The sequence below is a fragment of the Canis lupus genome, chromosome 9 (genome assembly GCF_003254725.2).
Source record: "Canis lupus dingo isolate Sandy chromosome 9, ASM325472v2, whole genome shotgun sequence".
Taxonomy (NCBI): domain Eukaryota; kingdom Metazoa; phylum Chordata; class Mammalia; order Carnivora; family Canidae; genus Canis; species Canis lupus.
The window spans coordinates 34,197,137-34,217,263 of NC_064251.1; the positions used below are offsets into that span (position 1 = coordinate 34,197,137).

Sequence of the window (20,127 nt, forward strand, 5' to 3'; positions counted from 1 at the left end):
CCCAGTGATAGCTGTAGGCAAAGAGCTGTGTCATCTACACCATGGGAGATGATGGGGAAAATGGGAAAGTGGAGGGGCTGCTCTGGAGGAGGAAGAGGAGGATTTGAGCAAGAGAAAACTGAGGATTTACATTATCACCATTGGTCATAATACAGTATCAGGGATGCACTTGAGGACCCAGGAAAATGAGGCTGGTCTTATTAACAAGGGTGCTTAGAAGGGAAGCCTTAGTTGTCCTTTACCCCAGGGGAAGAAGAGAAAACCTAAAGACCCACAGGGTTGCTGGGAGCCATCCATGATCTATCTTTCTTTTCTTTTCTTTTTTTCTTTCTTTCCTTTCCTTTCCTTTCCTTTCCTTTCCTTTCCTTTCCTTTCCTTTCCTTTCCTTTCCTTTCTTTCTTTCTTTCTTTCTTCTTTCTTTCTTTCTTTCTTTCTTTCTTTCTTTCTTTCTTTTCTTTCTTTCTTTCTTTCTTTCTTCTTCTCTCTCTTTCTCTTTCTCTCTTCTCTCTTCTTTCTTTCTTTCTTTCTTTCTTTCTTTCTTTCTTTCTTTCTTTCTTTCTTTCTTTCTTTCTTTCTTTCTTTCTTTCTTTCCCTTAATTACATAGCTCTTCTCATATGGCCTACTGTTATGGATATCTGCAGTTATTTCTCCTACAAGACTTCATATTGCCTAGGATTATGGCTATCAGTAATTATTTCTCCATGCTGTACTCAAGAGCAAGGAACACTTCTTGGCCTTCTTTGTAGTTAAAGCCAGAAAATTGGTGGCTCAGTCAGTTATGCATCTGACTCTTGGTTTCGACTTAGGTCATGATCTCAGGGTCATGGCGTGGAGCCCCCAGTTGGACTCTATTATTAGCAGGGAGTCTGCTTGAAGATTCTTTCTCTCTGCCCCTCCCTACTCTCTCATAAATCAATAAATCAATCAATCTTTAAAGCTGATCGTTGAAGTGTGTGCATTGGTACAGCTTTACTAATTATTAAAATATTGAAACACTTACATTTGAGCTGTTGCCCCAAACCCCCCCAAGTGCTTTCTGATATTTCATCTATACTGGCACTTCCCCCTGAGACCTCCCTATGGTCTGGCAACCACAGGAGTAACACCTGGCAGAGTCAGAGTACTTCAGCCAGTATCCTACACTATGCTTGTTGTTCAGTATTTTTAATGTTACCCCATTTGTACCCTTCTCAGCTTCTGTCAACCTGTTATTGGCTGACTTCACCCATTCTACAATAACCTCCAGTTATCCTCTCCCCACCACACCCTCTTCCCCTGAAAACTCACCAGGCTGGGCTGGCGGCACCTGGCAGTGTGGGTAAGGGCATGGCCTGCCCTCTGGGGTGCCAGAACTCCGTTCAGAAGGCCCCTCTCCTGGTGGGTGTGGACCCAGGGACTGGCGTGGAGTCAGACACAACCACACTGGCTGTGAACTTGAGTAACAAGGGCCTGAAGAATCTGGTAGCAGCCTCCTGTCGAGGCCTGGAGGTCCAAAGATCAGTGGGTGGGCCTCTGGGGACCAAGGGTATGCCAGGTTGGTACTGTAATGGGGAAAAATCTGGCAACCTGGGTGTGCAGTCAAGTCCTGGGGCTGAGAGGCTGGTGGGGGCTCTGAGAGGCCCCCCCGCCTTTTCCTCTGTGGGTGTCGAACAGGGAGGCTGGATTTCTGCAAATGTAAGAGGCTGCTGGGACTCGAGTTGGGGGCATCAGCTGGGCCTGGGGCTGCCTCCATGTGGGCCCTGGACCTTTGTGGGTTGGAGAGCTGCCCTGAAGGGGCAGTTGGGTGGGATCTGGCAGCTTGCTGATCAGGGGAAGGTGGCTCTGGCTGGGGCTGTGTCTGAGGAACGGGAGGCCTGGCCTGGGGGGCCCCAGTCTCTGGGCCAGGCTTCCGGCCATGCCATTGGAAGCGTTTTTTGTAGTGGTGATGCCGGTGGCGGTGGTAGTGGACATGGCTGGGAGCCTGGGCTTCCCCTGTGGGCACCACTGAGTCCAAAGAACGGGGCCGACAGGTCACACTAGGCTGAGTCTCCTCCTCCCGCAGCTCCCCCTCCGGGCTGCAGTATACCAAGGGGTCAAAGTCACTGCTCAGGGAGCTGCGGAAGGTAGAACTGCTGCCATGGATGCCCTGAAGACTGATGTCCGTGCAGTTTACCACTGAGTCACTTGAAGAGCCATGGCAGGGCCCTGAACTGGAGTCACTGGCTGGCCCATCTGCCAGGTAGCCACTGCGTTCTGTGCGGTAGCTTTCTCCAGAGCCGCTGCTGTCATGAGGCCTGGCCCGGCGTGGGGGTGCTGGGCAAGCAGAGGGATGCTGTGAGGTACATCGGAGGTGGTTCAGCCCCCAGCCTGGCGCATAGGGGTGCTGGGCCACTGCCAGGCGCTGCTGCTCACCCAGAGCCCTGGGATGTGCAGCTCTGGGGAGGCGATGGTGCCGGGGGGCCGTGCCTGGCTCCTGTGATGTTAGGAAGGGACCAGGTCGTGGGGGCCGAGACACTGTACTCCGGGAAGGGCCCAAGAGGTAGGCAGCAGGTAGGTGGTAGTGGGCATGGCCAGGATGCTGCCGAATGAGGTGGAGTCTGCGGCCTGGTTCCTGGTAAGATCGAGAGGGTCCCAGGGACTGAGAAAACGAATCTCCCTCTGGAAGAAAAAGAACCAAGAGCATAGGTGTTTGCCTCCACAAACCTATGGAGGGTGTATTCAGAAAAGTATGGCTGTAGCACACCTATTGGAGCCCACATAGCCTGTGTGTTCAGTCAGAGTTGGGGAACCAAGCACTTTCCTAATCTGCCTGTGGCCCGAGGCACCCTGGGCTCCTTCCAGACATCCCTCCTGGGGAGCTCCCCTGTGCATGTCCTTCCCTACTCTTCCCACCAGTCCATGTGGGGCTCTTTCACTCAGGGCCCCCACTAGCCCCTGGTGTACCTTTGGGTAAATTAGAAAAAGGCTCTCTCTCCTCAAGATACTTTACTTTCATCTTTTAGGAAATTTTCATAATATCCTGGTTTAGTTAGAATAAGATACTTTATTGCCAGAAAATCAAAATTATAAATATACAAACTACCCAGATTTAGAATCAACAAGGTTGTCATAAAAATACAATTTTGAAAGTAGTAAGTTTACAAGGTGAATGGTGTTCCCCGCCCCCCCCCCCCCCCCCCCCCCCCCGCCCGCCCTTCATCTTAGGTACTCTTGAGCAGTGCACAGCTTAAAGAATGATAAGGGCAGACCTGTTTTCTTCCCAGCCTCAAGGCAGAACCTCTCGTCAAAGGGCTGCCTTGTCCTAGAACCATTTGGCTGAACATACGGGAGTGTTTGGCCCCCCTCCTACCTATGATGTTGAACATGCAGAGAGGGCATGTCCGATGCTGATGTAGCCAGGGGTCCACACACACACGATGGAACTCATGGAGGCAGGAAATGATCCGTAGCTCCTGCAGAACACAAGGGGGTCCAAACCAAAGTTATCTGTCAACAGCAGCAACCAGGATTCCCCTGACTCCCTCTGGCTTCTCCTTCTTGTAAAATACCACATAACAGAATAGAAGCAGTAAGGGCTTTGGTATCAGGTAAACCTGGATTTTGCCACTTAGCTGAATGACCTTGGGCAAGTTCCTTAACAGATAATTTTCTGCTCTAAAAGGAAGATTAAAAAACCTAATCTACCCCCACCCTGCATTGTCATGAGGCTAAAATGAGGTAATGCATCTAAAGTGCCCACTGCAGAGCCTGGCACACATGGTACACACTCAACACACAATAGTTCTCTTTCCCTGGAAGACCAGAAAAATAACCGGACTTCAAGGCTATCCCCTATCTCTACTTCATGCAAGATATATAGGACACAGATGCAACCAGAGCACCCACATCAGCCTTAAGTGCCTCCTCCAGCCTCCTGTGCTACTGCTTCTCTCCCCAGCCTGGTCATAGAGGTCAACCACAAGCCCTGCCTTACCTGGCCCTCAGAGAACTCCTCCAGGCAAATGGCACACACGGGGGCAGAGTTACAGCTGCTACTCGAGTCTGGCCACTCAGCCCGAGCCCTCTTGCAGCTGGCCCGGTACCTCCTGGTGGCCAGCTGGCTGATGGCCCAGGCTGTTCGCTGTTGAAGGGGATCCTGGGAAGATGGGTGGGGTTCAGAAGAGGTAAGGGCTCCTTTTCCCTCACCATGGGATCTCGGGACTTTGGTGTATACTTGGTTCCCAGTCACACAGTTAGATCACATCGTCAATTGACAACCCCTAGGAGTCTGTCCCCTTCAAGCTCATACATGGCTCTGCCAAGTAGGCCAAGCCCTCCCACCCCACTCCCTCATTCTACTATCAAGCTTTCTTTTCCTCGATGACCCAGGAGAGAAATTTTTCATCCAACTGTCTGCTTGACATCTTAACTTAGATATCTAATAGGCCCATTAAACTTAATTCCTAATCCCATTAACTTCCCAACACCACACCCATCCTCTTCGCTTAAAACTTACTACTTCTGCTCAAAACCCTCCAGTAGCTTCCCTTTCACCCAGAGTGAAAAACACAGTCCTGCCCATGGCCTCAAAAGTCCAGTCAACTCCTGTCCTCACCTTCTTCTCTGCCCTCTCACTCACTCTCTTCTGGCCACAGGCCCCCTAGCTGTTCCTCAGACATACTGGGCACACTTCTGCCTCAAGGCCTCTGCCTCTACTGTGCTTCCTGTCTGATCACACTCTCCCCAGATTTCTGCACATACCACCCCCTTCACCCACTTAGGGTCTTTCCTGTAAATGTCATTCTCTCAGTGAAGCCTTCTCTGGCTTTGCTTTTAAAAAATAACCCTGTCCCTTTATATTCCCTCTTCCCTCTTCTATTTTATTTTTCTCCCTGGCACATACCACCATCCAAAATACTACATATTTTATTTATTTTGTTTATTGCTTGTCTTTTCCCAATAGAATTAAAGGTCCCTGAGGGAAGGGATTTTCTGTCTTTTTGTTCACTGTTCCAACACCTGGAACAGTGCCTGACCCATACGAGGAGCTGTCTATATTTGCCGAATAAATAAATGAATAGGTCAGCCTATGTGAAGAAGCTGCTGGAGATCAACAAGTTGGATGCCAGGGTGTTTAGACATAAACTGTTTCAAGAGCATAAGGTACCTTCTTTCTTCCCTTTCCCCTTCCTGCTCTTTATCCTCCCTCACACATGAACATGCCCACTTCCACCAGGGAACCCTCCCTGCTCACCGGCCTGCTGTGTTGAGGGCGGCACCGGATACGCAGCACTGAAGCCAGGATGACCACAAAGATGGTGCCCACCACTGTCAGGAGGATCCACACATCATAATCTGGCTAGGGGAGTGAGCAGAGATGGAAAGAATCATGCTTCTGGAAGGAGCCAATTTGGGAGAAACTCAGGTATCCAGGAGACAGACAGCTAGAGGTCCCCTCAAGTCTTCCAGCAGAGGGGATGAGGTGGGGAGGAGCCTGTAGGTGGGGTTAGGTGGTCCCTCTCTGTCCATGGGCACTCCTGGGAGAGGGTCCTCCAGATGTCAGCTGTGAGAGGTACTATGTGAAGACCTGTATGCTTGGGGGAAAGAGGAAAGGGACCCCTCTGCTTAGTGAGAGCCTCCCAGTGACAAGCTGGGTGAAATTTCTCGCCAGTGGAGAAACACCAGCCAGGTTATCAGACACTGGGGGCAGGACTTCTTTCTGGCTCTGCTACCCTGTGCCACGAAACCACAGAGCTGAAAACAACTTTAGAACTCAGCTGGCCTAACCTATTTGTTCTGCAGCTGAAGCCCAGAGGGAGAAGAAACTCATCCAGAAGTACACAGCTGGGGATGAAGTTGAACTATAGGGTTTCTAAATTCTCTTTAGCTCTAGGAGTCCAAGGACTTCCGATGGGAGTTGCCATGGAACAAGGAGGTAGTGAGAATGGGTGCTAGGGCAGGGTCTGGAGATCTGGCATGCTTACCCAGGTTGGGGATTCCTTCAGTTCAATCCTAACATGAGCCTTTCGGTTCTTGTACACAAACTCCATCAACTTCTCGGCATCGTTACCCCAGATCAATACCACTGGCCAAGTCAGCCCCAGGGGCTGCTGCAGCTGTGGGAAGCAAAGTGACCACAAGGGCTGTTGTGTCCTGACTCGTCTTTCCCCAGGTAACTTTATCTCCCTCCATCCAGCAACCTCTTCAAACATCCCAACGTCCCTGGGTACCTGCTCAGCAGCTGCTCGATCCTCAGTGATGTCAAAAAGGACAGCACTAGCTCCTCGCTCCCCTGCCATCCGGGCCTGCAGGGACACACAGCCAAGGTCCACGGGGGTCAGAGGAGGACACAGCCCATTCATGCACTGGCCTCACCCTCACATGTTCATCCCCTCCTAGGACCATGCACACATGGTATCCCAGCACATTCATATGCAACACATGCAAGGGGGCAGTGGGACTAGGATCCCTGTCCTGCCCTGACTCGCCCAGCTCCCACTGCCTTCAAGGACAGCATCTAATCCTTCCTTTTATAATAGAATAAACCCTTAACAAGTATTTAGTAGGTGCCAGCTAGTGGACTAGGCTCTAGAGCTAAGGACAAATAAGACCTCTCCCTACCCTCAAAGTACCACAAGTCTACCTTCACTAAGGAGTGTGAGAACAGAAAGCAGGGAATGACCAGCACCCCCGGGGAGCAGAGAAGGGTGACCAGTCCCCAGTAGAGAGAGGGAGAAGGGGAGAAAAGACAGGTGGGGAGCTCCTTCAGAATAGAGCTGGGCTTTCCAAGGTTCAACCCTGCCTGACGAGAGAAACCTGCAGGGCATCCCCCAGAGGCCGGGGACCCTGCTGCCCACCAGGGTTTCTCCATGGCAGAGCCCCAGACTCAGCCAATCTCTTGGTGTCTCTCTCTCCCTGACACACTCTAGTTTGCCAACACTTCCTGGCTCCAATTCAAGGCCTTAATGGAGTCCCTGACCAGTGTTTCATCCCTGCATCCCCTCCCTGAGGGTGGCACTGGAGACTCCATGGGGATAGACCTGGACCTGAGGGGCTGTTCGCACAGGGTGCAATTGCGCATGTGTGCGCATGCGTGCTTGCCAAGGCTCCAAGAGCAGACTTGGGGTAGCAGAATCTAGCCAAGCAGGCAGAGCAGAGCAGAGCCAAAAAGAGAGAGAGAGAAAAAAAAAAGCAGGAATCTGGAAGCCCTGGGTGTGGGGTGAGAGAAGGGAGATAGGAGCAGGGGGTGGGGTGGAGGTGCAAGGGCAAAGGAGCAAGATAGATACTGTCCTGCCTTGTGTCAGGCCTCCCTGCCCAGTGTAGCCACTCTCCAGCCTTTCTCCCCAAAGCAAAGGCTCAATTGTCCTGGTATCAGGCTGGGACTTCATGCCTCTGTGGGCCTGCTGAGTCTTTGGGGCTTTGCTGCAGGCAATGAAGGAGTTAACCCCTCTGCTAGCAGTGGTGGCAGGAAGAGGAGTCAGTGCTGGAGCTTACTCACACTCTTAGTGCTTTGATCTCTGCTTTCCTTCACGGGGAAAGCCTGTCTGGGCAGGTCTCCTGCCAAGCAGGCCAGGGGAGCGGCTCCTTGCTCCAGCTCCTCACTCCCCAGGAGGCAGCAGGGGCCAGGGGGCCCCTCACCAACAGTCAGCCTATTGCCTGGAGAGCCCTGGAAGGTGGTGGAGACACTCAAGTGGGGCCCTGTTTTGTCAGGAGGGTAACTTCTCCCCCTTCCTCCTTCCCTCCCTCCCTCTCTGAGTTACTGAGGAGTGGATTGGGCTCTCTACCAGCACCCAGGCCCAGCCCAGGCCCAGGCTCCCCAGCCCAATTGGCTGGAAATTCACAGGACTCCAGAATGGAATTGCTGAAGAAATTGAGAGATCACAGGCTTCCTTGTCCTCCTGCCCATTTACTGCCAGGAAGTCCACCCCAATTAGGTGACCCCAGGCAAAAAGAAGCTCTCCAACTTTCAGAATCCCCCAAGCCAGGGCATGGGAGCAGCCCCAGAGGACGAGGAGAGCGGCTCCTACTGCTAGCGTCACAGTTTAGGACTCGGTCAGGGCATGGGGAGGTCACCCCAGTAGTCAAAGAATTAAGACTGCTGGATCCTGCATGCTGCCAATGCCTCAGTTTTTTCATGCCCAGATTGAGACCCTACACCCAGCCCAGCTTGGAAGAGCATGAGGGAAGGGCACAGTCTTCCTTCTCCAGAGATTTTCTTACCCGCCCCCCCTTTGAAGGATTGGGATAGGAACAGTGGAAAGTAATTACCCTGATGTTCAAACACCCCAGCCCATTACAGCCCATAATTACAAAGTTGTAAAAGAGATCAAAGAAAGAGTACTGGCCAACAGGGGAAACAAACAGGACTTTCAGGCAGTGGGTACCTGTGTCCAGAGTTCTAGGAATCAAAAAAGCAAGACTTGGGGCCAGATGGCAGCCCATTCTGAGGCTGTCCATGCTTCCTTCCAGTCCACCTGCACCCAAGAAAGTGGGAAAGAGGGAGAAAAAGAAGCACTTCTTGGGAGACTGGAATCTGAAAGGCAGAGCGGGTGGGTAGGCCCTCTGCCTGGGAAGACTGGGCTCTAGAAAAACAACCCAGAGATCTCTTTGGGAGCTGCAAAGAGCCAGCCAGAGCCAGTCAGCCCCTTTGCTTGCTGCTCATGGCCTTCAGCAACCAGAACCAGTACCATGTAGGATTTGTACACTACCCTCTACACTTCTCTGGACTATAGGTTTCCTCTCTAGACATAGTAACAGTCTCTGTAACCTCTTCCTCATCAAAGACTGATTGAGTACTTACTGTGCCCAGGGCACCAAGCCAGGGAAGGCCAGGGCCTCTAGAACGACTCATCATCTAGTTATAGAGACAAAGTATGTACAAAAGATAATGCTGATAACATTCTAGATTACAAATTAATAAAATAGACCAGTAGTTCCCAAATCTTTTTTTCTTTTTTCACTGTGGAAAGCCCTTGCCTCCACTCTCCCCACTACACACATTCACACACACACACACACACACACACATACAATCTAACACAAATCTTCAATCACAAAACAGAGAAAAGTGCGCTGAGTTTGAGCTGAAGTTAAGAGCAAGCCTTGGTTTCCCCCTTCCCACAAAGCACCTCCATAAACCTGGTGTGTACAGCATGGATAGAGACCTTGAAAGCATCCCAGAAGAGCTGGATTCCTGCCCCTAATAGACTAGCTGGACTGAACCAGTCAGGAAAGATTCAATAGAAGAGGTGGAATTCATTTGGGCTTGAAAGCAAGGGTTGGAGGAAGTAGAAGAGATATAGCCTTTATTGAGACCTACTCAGCTCACATTGCTCAGGTTTGAGTCCTGGACTTGCTACCGAATATTAGCTGTGAGACTTTGAGCATGTCATGTAATTGCTTTCTTTTCTGTAAACTGGGGATAATAATAGGATCTACTTCACAGGGTTGTTTCGTGGACTGTATAAGTTAATCCATGTAAAGCCCTCTAATAGTACCTAGTACATACATACTCAGTGTCCCTTAAGCATTATTTATTGTCATATCAGCTATTACTACATGCTTTGGGTACCTAATTTCATTTACTCCTCACAACTCTATAAGAGTCATCCAGTTTTAAGTTGAGGAAACTGAGGCTCAGAGAGACGGAACAACTTGCCCAGTGTCACACAGCTAATAAGCAATGGAGGCAGGATTCCCACTCAGGATTTCAGTTTTCCAAGTGCATGGTTTCTAGGTAGTGGTCTCTATGGTAAGAGAGACAGGGGCTCATCTCCAGAGCCAGTTTATTTCACCCAGTAGAAGGCTACTGCTTTAGTCCAGGCATGAGGCAATCAGGACATGGATAATCACAAGGATGGCTGTGGAGTTGCTAATAGAGAAACAGAAACTGGGTGGCTCAGTCAGTTAGGGGCTGCCTTTGGTTCAGGTCATGATGCCCATGTCGGGCTCCCTGCTCATCAGGGAGTCTGCTTCTCCCTCTCCCTCTGCTGCTCCCCCTGCTTATACCCTCTCTTTCTCAAATAAATAAATAAAATCTAAAAAAAAAAAAAAAAGAAAGAAAGAAAGAAACCAATTTGGATGACTAGATAGCAGGAGGAGGTTGGTGGTGGTGACAAGAACAGAAGAGTCCAGAAAAAATTATGGTGAAGGTCTTAGAGAAGATAGAGAGAAGTGACAATGAAAGAAAAAAACCCCAATCTTGTTAACTATAAAAGCATAAGATGATGATGCCAATGATGACAACGGTGATAACTGTAATCATTTATTGAGTGATTCCTATGTGCTTAGCATGGGGCTAAGAGCTTCCATCTGTACTATTTCATTAAATACTTATAACTACTTTATGGTGTAAGTCCCATTATTATTCCCCTTTTACAGATGAGGAAACAAGAGGCCCAGAGAGGTGAGCTCAAATGTCCAGGTCACACTGAGGGGCAGTGGAGATGCCAGGCTTCAGACCCAGGGCTGTCTAACTCAAGAGCCCCAGCTCTGTTGATGGTAATGACACCACTAATGCTAATCGATATACCAGAGCAGAGCTGATTCAAGTTAGCAGTTTTCAAACTTATCATTAAAACCCACCTTTCCCCTATCGCTTCCCCTGAGGGGGAAGTATGTATTCCCCTACCAAAATATATGTATTTTTTATTTTTTAAGCTTTTAAAAAGATTTTATTTATTTGAGAGAGAGAGAGAGAGAGAGAGAGAGAGAAGGTGAGCATGAGCATGGGAGAGGGGCAGAGAGAGAGGGAGAAGCATCCCAGGATCATGACCTGAGCCAAAGGCAGATGTTTAACTGACAGAGCCACCTGGGTGCCCCAAGCCATATATTTTTTTTTATGTTTTTACCAAACTAACTGCATGTATTATGTACAATTCATTTTCCTATGAGAAAACTTGTAATTAAAAGCAACAAATAAATATCTAGTTAAGCTGCGGGACTTAGGAAATATTGGTAGTTCACAGACCTCCTTTGGGCTGGGGATCCCAGGTAGGAGCTGCTTGGTGAGGTCTAAGGATGAGACTTGAGGGAAGCCTTGGACCCCACCAGCTGGAGACCATGGGGCTAGGGCACTCCCACAGAGATGAGGGAGAAGCCTGGTTTGAAGAAGCTGAGGAGTGAGTGGGGGGTGGCGGGGAGGAAGCATGAGCAGTGACCGCAAAGGCTGTGGAAGAAAAACAGGTCCCCAGGCAGCAGCCAAGGTGCTTCTTCTAAACCCCTAAGGGTTTTTTTGTTTCTGTGTTTGTTTTAGCTCAGGCACTATTGGTACTTGACATACATCATTTTTATCCTCGCAGTGATCACTGGGGTAGAAAATAAAAGTCCCATTTTATGGTGGAGGAAACAAAGGCACAATAAGGTTAAGTACCTCAAAGAGCACCAACCACGTGCTCCTTGCTTCCTAGCGTTTGTGCACATGCCTCATTTATCCCCCAGGAGTGTGATTCTCCAGGGAAGAGAAGAAAACCTCCCGGGTGGATGGCGACCTCACAGGTGGCCCAGTGTTCACACGTATGTGACATCATACATTACACTGCTTTAGAAGAACAGTGGAGCTTCTCTGAGCCCCTCCTCCCCCATCTCCCTCTCCCCCCCAACCTCTGCATCTTACACACTCATACACACACACACACACACACACACACTCTGCACTCACATTCATACTACCAAGCACTAGGCACTCATCTACCAAATGAATAAATGAATGGCATTTGCCCCTATTCTGTAAGGCAAGGGAAATCTAATAGCCAAAAGCAGGGTAGCTTCAACCTAACAAAATTCTGTTGCCATTAAGGACCCACACAGTCTTTTTTCCTTTTCTTTTTTTAAAGATTCATTTATTTGGAGGGGGGGGAGGCAGAGAGAGAGAATCTTGACCCAGACTCCCCACTGAGCATAGAGTCTGATATGGGGCTCCATGCAGGGCTCCACACGGGGCTTGATCTCACCACCCTGAGATCATGACCTGAGCCAAAATCAAGAATCGGCCACTTAACCAACTGAGTCACCCAGGTGCCCAAGACCCACCCAGTCTTGTCTAGAAACCACACTCTCCGGCTCTTCCAAGTGTGTCCTGGCCCCTATTTCCCACATCTTCCCGTAGCTCCCTTCTGCATCAGTTATGGCCAGGCTGGGGAGAATATCTTCACCCACCTGTGGGTGCCACATTCACAATCCTGCCCACATTCCTGCCCCCTCCAGGGGTCAGGTAAGAACCCAGGTTGTTTCCTTGAGACTCCTGGCTCAGGAAACAGACCTCAGGAGGATCAGGAAATCCCTAGGGGGACCTAGGTACAAAGAGCAAATGCACTGGTTGGGACTGTCCGCTTCTTCCACCATGTGGGGAGCTGGACCCCTCCCCCCAAGTTGATTTGAGTATGCCACACAGAATCTGACTACACTCTGGCTTATGTCACCATGAGAATCTCCATATACATCCAGGGTTCCCAGCAAGAATGGGAGGCAACAGAGAAGAGAGTAACAGCTCAGGTTTGAGAACTAGACAAGGCTCAGTTCAAATTGTAGCTCCACCCCTTTCTAGCTATGTAACCCTGGCAAGGTCCTTAGTTTTCTTTTCTTTTTTTAAGTTCCTTTATTATTATTATTTTTTTTTTTAGTAATCTCTACACCCAATGTGGGGCTTGAACTCACAACCCTGAGATCAAGAGTCACATGTTGCTCCAACTGAGCCATTTGGGTGCCCCAGTTACTTAAGTTTTCTGGTCCTCACTTCCTCATATGTCAAATGGAGAATAAAAGTGTCTAGCTTTCCTGATTGCTGTGCAAAGTAAATGAGATAATATATAAAGAATCTGTCCCACCTGGCACATGGTCAGCACATGGAAAACAGTCACAAACATTAGAGCAGAGATCACAAATGCAAATGTTCACAGGGCCTTTGCAGTAGCAGGCCAGTGAGGAGCATGGCAAACCAGAGAGCCCAGGAAGCTGGAAAGGTGGTGACTCCCACCAGCTCCAGCCAATGGTGCTCCATAGAAACGTGGAGTCACTGGTTTGCAATCTTGGAGGAAGAATGTGAACTTTTTATGGATAGGGCGATGGCTTCTGTTTCTGCTATTCTTGCATATGTTCGGTTAATATTTCTGAGAGATGGAAAGTCCTTCAACTGGCTCCTCCTTGCTCTGATGCTGGGCAGGGCAAGGGGTTTAGGTACTTCCAGGTGATGTAGGAGGATATGGGTGGGGTGCATGCCCTGGATGACAGCCAGAGGTTCTGCTGGTAGATGATGTTTGGTGGGGAAAGGAGGCCTCAATTTCCACCCCTCTCAGACCAGTCATGAGTTAGGAAAACCTGAGTGAGTTGGGACATCACTCCTAGGCAACAAGGGAACAGAGAACAAAGGGGCCGGGTGAAGTTCAGAGTGTGTGTGGGGTCAAGTGTGAACCTACCTTGCTGGCCAGTGACAAGCAGGGGCGGGGGGCCCGTTGGGGACTCTCCAGCTTGACGATGCTGATGAATCCAGGCTCCAGATTGTCGTCGTCACTGGCATTGCACAGATACAGGGGGTGGGACTGCAGAGAGAGAGGGGGAGAGAGAAAAGGGGAGAGAGAGAGAGAGAGAGTTTAAGGAGGCTCTAGGGAATAGGAGTAAGCTGTAGGAGCGAAGCACTTCCCCACTGTTCCAGGCAGGGACAGGCAAGTTTCCCTGTGCTGTTAAAGAGTGGGTCTTCCTTATACATTACCTCAGAAGAAGTTTGTAATTTCAGGGGTGCCAGGGCCAAGAATATGTGGAGGTGAGGGGTAGGTAGGCATGAGAGGTGTCCTAAAGGGGGACGTCAATGAAGAGTCTGTAGCAAAGCCACTCCGACAACCCTCAAACTGCCCCAGCCTCTTTTACCTCCTACTTCTTCCACCTGCTACAAACACCCGGCTGAGAGCCATATCAGCATCTGCAGGATCTTGCCTTTCCCTCCATGCTCTCCCAGGGTGGTGCTGGGTACAACCAGTACCTGCTGCCTCCTCGGTATGTCCCCTGAGGTCCCCATCTCTCACGTCTTCTTGCTTGGTGCTGCCTTGTTCCTCCTGATATCCCCCTTTGCCCCTGCCTTGCACCCATCCTGAGATGAAGCAGGGCACTGGCAGGAAGAAGACACTTGGGAAGGAGGCTTAACTAATAGCCTTGAACCTCACACTTCCTAGGAGCTCGTCCTGGTCCCAGGGAGTATGCAGTGGAGATGAGCCAGTCCAGCCCATCTGCTCTGAGGGTATGGCAGGGCCAGGCCAAGACCCTAGGCCCCTAGCCCAGTGGGTGCAGAGCAGTGCCTCAGGGGTAAATGGGCCCAATGTGTGCTATCACACCAGAGGATCCCCTCAGCAGATATATACTCACTTGTCACTCAAGGGGAATCAAATGCCCACTTGAATCTAATTTTCCCGGAGTGCTGTGAGAACAAAGTATGATTTATTTGACCCTAGATAATCCTATGGGCTAGAAGTTCCTACGTGGTAGAAACGCAGTGTATCCCGTAAGACAGGGGATTTTGTATGAGGGAGGTGCCCATACTTCCCTCCCTACTGCTGCTGAAGGCAAAAGGACTTTGAGAAAGAACCATCAGAGAAACCAGACAGCATTCTGAATTTATGAAGATGCTTCCAAAGATGACAATGCTGATGATGGATTTAAGAGCACAGTTACTTCTTGAAAGCATTTTCTTTTTTTTTTTTAAAGATTTATTTATTTATTTATCATAGACATAGAGAGAGACAGAGAGAGAGAGAGAGAGAGAGAGGCAGAGACACAGGAGGAGGGAGAAGCAGGCTCCATGCCGGGAGCCCGACGTGGGACTCAATCACAGGACTCCAGGATTGCGTCCTAGGCCAAAGGCAGGCGCTAAACCGCTAAGCCACCCAGGGATCCCCTTGAAAGCATTTTCACATTATTATTTCTTCTCACTGTGTCACTGTAGTCCCTTAAACATAGGGACCACTTTGCTTTGAATTCTATCCTTTCTATCAATTCTATCAAATCTTTGGGCACCTCTATGCCCAGGCATGGAGGCATTGGCATGTGTCTGGAAGGGATTGCAGGCAGTTAGGTCTGGTGTAGAGGGGTGATGAGACTGGAAAAGTCAACAAGCATCAGACCAAGGACCAGAGACCACAGATTTGCGTTTGAGAAAGATCTTCCTGGTGATGACAGAAGACTGTCTGGTATGGTAAGGAGTCAGAAGTCAGCTGTTCCAACAGAACAAGAGATGGGAGATCCTCCTTCAGGAATAACAAATTGCAGCCATAGGAGTCTACTGCTTTGCTTGTTCCCCTACCATGACCCATGGTCAGCTTTCTTCATATAACTCCAACATGCCCCTTACTGACCAGAGGGTCAACTGAGGGGAAAAGTCACCTCAAAGAAGAGCTGTCTTTAGAGAAAGATTTACAAATATTTAACCACTGTTCTGTCCTCAAACCTCCATGAGGGAACCAGCATATACAAAGCAGTGCTATATTGTAGGATAACTCTGATGAGATTCAGGAGAAAAAACTCAGTATGTCAGATTCATAAGACTTCCCCTGTCTGAATGAAAAACTATGGAAGAGGGAAGGGGAGGAAATTAACTATTAGTAAATGCCTCTTGTATGCCAGGCCCTCTAGATGTCATCTCAGTATAAGGTATGTGTGATCATCCCCATCTAAAGAAGAGAATGAAGCTTGAGGCACAGGGAAGTTAAAGTCACACAAGATTAGAACTCAGCTCTATCTGACTCCAGCCTCTGGAGTCATGTAACTCTAAATGGACACATAGTCAACCCTCCATTGTCCACACTAATGATGATGACGATAATGCTAGAAACTATTGTCTCCATTTTATTTTATTTTTATTTTTTCAATCACATTCTTTAGTGTGTGGGTTTTTAAAAAAAAAAAATTTACTTGAAAGAGAGGAGAGAACACAAGCAGGGGGAGGGGCAGAGGCAGAGGGAGAAGCAGACCCCCGCTGAGCAGAGAGCCAGACGATGCAGAGCTTGATCCCAGGACCCCGAGATCACAACCCGAGCTGAAGACAGGTGCCTAACCAACTGAGCCACCCAGGTGCCCCTATTTGTCTCCACTTTATTTATCTTTTTAAAAAAGATTTTATTTATTTATTCATGATAGTCATACACACACAGAGAGAGGCAGAGACACAGGCAGAGGGAGAAGCAGGCTCCATGCAGGGAGCCCGACGCGGGATTCGATCCCGGGTCTCCAGGACCGTGCCCTGGGCCAAAGGCAGGCACTAAACCGCTGCGCCACCCAGGGATCCCTGTCTCCACTTTGAAGATGAGGAAACTGAGGCATTAAGCGGTTAAGTAACCAGCAAGGAAGAAGTCAAACTTTCATTATTTGCATATGACATGATACTATATATAGAAAACTTGAAAGATCACCAAAAAGCTGCTAGAACTGATATATGAATTCAGTAAAGTCATGGAAACAAAATCAATATACAGAAATCTATTCCATTTCTATACACCAATAATGAAGCAGCAGGAAAAAAAATTAAGAAATCAATCCCATCTGGGGTGCCTAGGTGGCTCAGTCATTTGGGTGTCTGCCTTTGTCTCAGGTCATGATCCCAGGGTCCTGGGATGGAGCCCCATGTTGAGCTCCCTCTTCACAAGGAGTCTGCTTCTCTTTCTGTCTCTACTCATGCTCACTCTCTTTCTCTCTCTCAAATAAATAAATCTTTAAAAATAAAAATAGAAATCAATCCCATTTACAATTGCACCAAAAACAATAAGATACCTAAGAATAAACCTAACTAAAGAGTGAAGACTTGTACTCTGAAAACTATAAAATGCTAATTAAGGGAATTGAAGATGATGCAAAGAGATGGAGAGACATTTGCTCATGAACTGGAAGAACAAATATTGCTACAATAGTCTATTACTACCCAAAGAAATCTACAGATTTAATGCAATCCCTATCAAAATACCACCAGCATTTCTCACAGAGCTAGAACAAACAATCCTAAAATTTGTGTGGAACCACAGGAGACCCTGAATAGCCAGAGCAACCTTGAAAAAGCAAAACAAAGCTGGATGCATCACAATTCTGGACTTCAAGTTGTATTACAAAGCTGTAGTCATCAAGATAGTATAGTACTGGCACAAAAACAGACACATAGATCAATGGATCAGAATAGGAAACCCAGAAATAAGCCCATAACTATATGGTCAATTAATCTTTGACAAAGCAGGAAAGAATATCCAATGTGAAAGAATGGCTCTCCAATAAACAGTGTCAGGAAAACTGGACAGCAACATGCAAAAGAGTGAAACTGGACCACTTTCTTACACCATACACAAAAATACATTCAAAATGGACTACAGACCTAAATGTGAGACCTGAAATTATAAAAATTCTAGAAGAGAGCACAGACAGTAACTTCTTTGACATCAGCCATAACAGCTTCTTTCTAGATATGTCTCCTGAGGTAAGGGAAACAAAATAAAAAATAAACTATTGGGACCACATAAAAAAAAAAATTCCACAGTGAAGGAAACAATCAACAAAAGTAAAAAAAGGAAAAAGTAAAAGGGAACTTACAGGATAGGAGAAGGTAATTGCAAATGACAAAGATGATAAAGAGCTAGTATCCAAAATATATGAAGAATTTATATGAGAGAGAGAAAAACCATAAGAGACTCTTAGAGAACTGAAGGTTGATGGAGAGAGGTGGATGGGGGTTGGGCTAGATGTGTGATGGGCATTAAGGAGAGCACTTGTTACGATGAGCGCTGGGTGTTGTGTGTAAGTAATGAATCACTGACAGAATTCTACTCCTGAACCCAATATTGCACCGTGTGTTAACAAACTAGAATTTAAATAAAAATTTGAAGGAAAAAAAGAATTTATACAACTCAACACCAAAAAAATGAATAATCCAATTAAAAAACAGAAGACATGAATAGACATTTTTCCAAAGAAGACATACAGATGGCCAATAGACAAATGAAAAGCTGCTTGTCATCTCTCATCATTGGAGAAATGCAAATCAAAACTATAATGAGATACCACCTCATACCTGTCAGAATGGCTGAAATGAACAACACGAGAAACAACAGGTGTTGGTGAAGATGTGAGGAAAGAGGAAACTTCTTACACTGTTGGTGAGAATGCAAATTGGTACAAGCACTGTGGAAAACAGTATGGAATTTCCTCAGAAAGTTAAAAATAGAACTACCCTACAATCAGCAATCGCACTATTGTATTTACCCAAAGAATACAAAAATATTAATTCAAAAGGATACATATATGCACCCTGATGTTTACAGCAGCATAATCTATAATAGTTAAAGAAACAGCCCAAGTGTCCATTGATTGATGAATGGATAAAGATGTGGTATATGAATAAAATGAGTATCACTCATAAAAAAGGATGAAATCTTGCCATTTGCAATAATGTGGGTGGAGCTAGAGAGTATTATATACTAAATGAAATAGGTCAGAGAAAGACAAATACTATATGATTTCACCCATATGTGGAATTTAAGAAACAAAACAAATGATCAAAGGGGGAAAAAGGAGAGAGAGAGACTCTTAACTATAGAGATGTGATGGTACCCAGGCGGAAGGTGGGTGGGTGGATGAGTTAAATAGGTGATGGGGATAAAGGAGGGCACCTGTTGTAATGAGCATGAGGTGTTGTATGGAGGTGTTGAATTACTAAATTCTACACCTGAAGTTAATATCACACTGTATGTTAACTAGAATTTTTTTAAAAACTTAAAAAAAAAGATTAAGTTACATGCTCAGAATTACATAGCTGAGATCAGAAGAAAAGTAGGATAATGTAAAATAATAGTAAATTAAGAATAATTTCCATTTAACTTTGAAAACCCGAGCCTTCCCCCAACTCATGGCCATTCAAATTTTACATTCCTAAAGAGTCCCTGAAATATTGGTGGTGACTTCTAGGATCCTGTCTTAGGCCTCCTCTCTTTTTACTCTCCATGCACCCCTGGGTAACTCCAGCCAGTGTTCGGCTTTGGTTCCCACACAGAGATCATTGATTACATATGTGTAGCCCAGACCTCTCTTGAGTTCCAGACCCAAAATGTCCAATACGTAGGGCTTGGATGTTTCTGCCTGAAGAACCTTAAGTGAGACATCTCAAACTCAGCATGTTCAAAATTGAACTAATCATTTTATCCCTCAAAACTTTTCCTCCAGTGTTCCCTATTTTAGGGATTGGAACCACTATCCACCTACTACCCAAGCCAGATGTTGTCCTCCTAACCTCCTCTCTCTCCTGCCCCCCTAACCCCACCAGCAACAGCCACCAATCACCAGATTCTAACAATTCTATCTTTCAAACATGTCTCTAATTTATCCTCTTCCCTCCATTCCCACTCTGGCTACTCTAATGCAGGCCACCATCACTGCTGTTCCAATTTACTGAAATATCCTCTTAACTGGGGTCATCTTACCCCTCTCACTGAAGCCAGAGTGATCTAAAATGCTAACTTGAGTGTGTTGCTCTTCCACTTTAAGCTCTCTCTTTTTTTTTTTTTTAAGATTTATTTATTCATGAGAGACACAGAGATATAGGCTGAGAGAGAAGCAGACTCCCTCTGGGGAGCCTGATGTGGGCCTCCGATCCCAGGTCCCCAGGATCAAGACCTGAGCCAAAGGCATTCAATCACTGAGTCATCCAGGTGCCCCCCACTTTAAGCTCTTAAAAGGCTTCTCACAGGGTTCGGGGATCGAGTCCCACATCGGGCTTCCCCGCATGACGCCTGCTTCTCCCTCTGCCTCTCTCCTTGTGTCTTTCATTAATATAAAACATAAAACCTTTTTAAAAAAAGGCTTCTCATAGCTCTTGGAATAAAGTCTGTATTTATAAACACAGCTTCAAAGCTCTGTCTGCTCTGGGCTTACCATTCCCTTCCCATATTTCTTTCCCCCTGGCAACTCGTGGTCCAGAAATAACGTGTTTCATGTCTCCAAACACTTTTGGCATTTGCTGCTCTGTCAGGAGAGGTCAGAAGCCTCTCATTCGGGCCCTCTTAGCTCCCTGAATTCCTCCATCACAGACTCATGCAGTGGTATTTCAGTTGTCGGCTCACTTACCCCTCCCCTCAAGCTATCACTGACCTCCACATCCCCTTCAGTGCTTGCCACACAAAAGATACTTGATCAATATTTTTTAAATCAAATAT

The 20,127-nt window shown here is 47.4% G+C and overlaps 1 protein-coding gene across 8 annotated transcripts in view; it reads right to left on the bottom strand.

Annotated features, from left to right (window-relative positions):
* RNF43 (ring finger protein 43) overlaps positions 1-20,127 on the bottom strand; it is a 64,862-nt gene that overhangs the window by 3,881 nt on the left and 40,854 nt on the right. For 6 of the 8 annotated variants that reach the window (XM_025439739.3, XM_025439742.3, XM_025439741.3 and 3 more), the window contains 7 exons: positions 13,372-13,494; positions 6,190-6,264; positions 5,944-6,075; positions 5,214-5,318; positions 3,954-4,115; positions 3,330-3,432; positions 1,289-2,638 (listed from right to left, as the gene is read on the bottom strand). In XM_025439739.3, coding sequence (XP_025295524.1) covers positions 1,289-2,638; positions 3,330-3,432; positions 3,954-4,115; positions 5,214-5,318; positions 5,944-6,075; positions 6,190-6,264; positions 13,372-13,494 — 2,050 coding nt within the window. Of the gene's footprint in view, positions 1-1,288; positions 2,639-3,329; positions 3,433-3,953; positions 4,116-5,213; positions 5,319-5,943; positions 6,076-6,189; positions 6,265-11,330; positions 11,446-13,371; positions 13,495-20,127 lie in introns of those variants that run through there. The other 2 variants (XM_025439743.3, XM_035720598.2) reach the window with 2 other exon arrangements.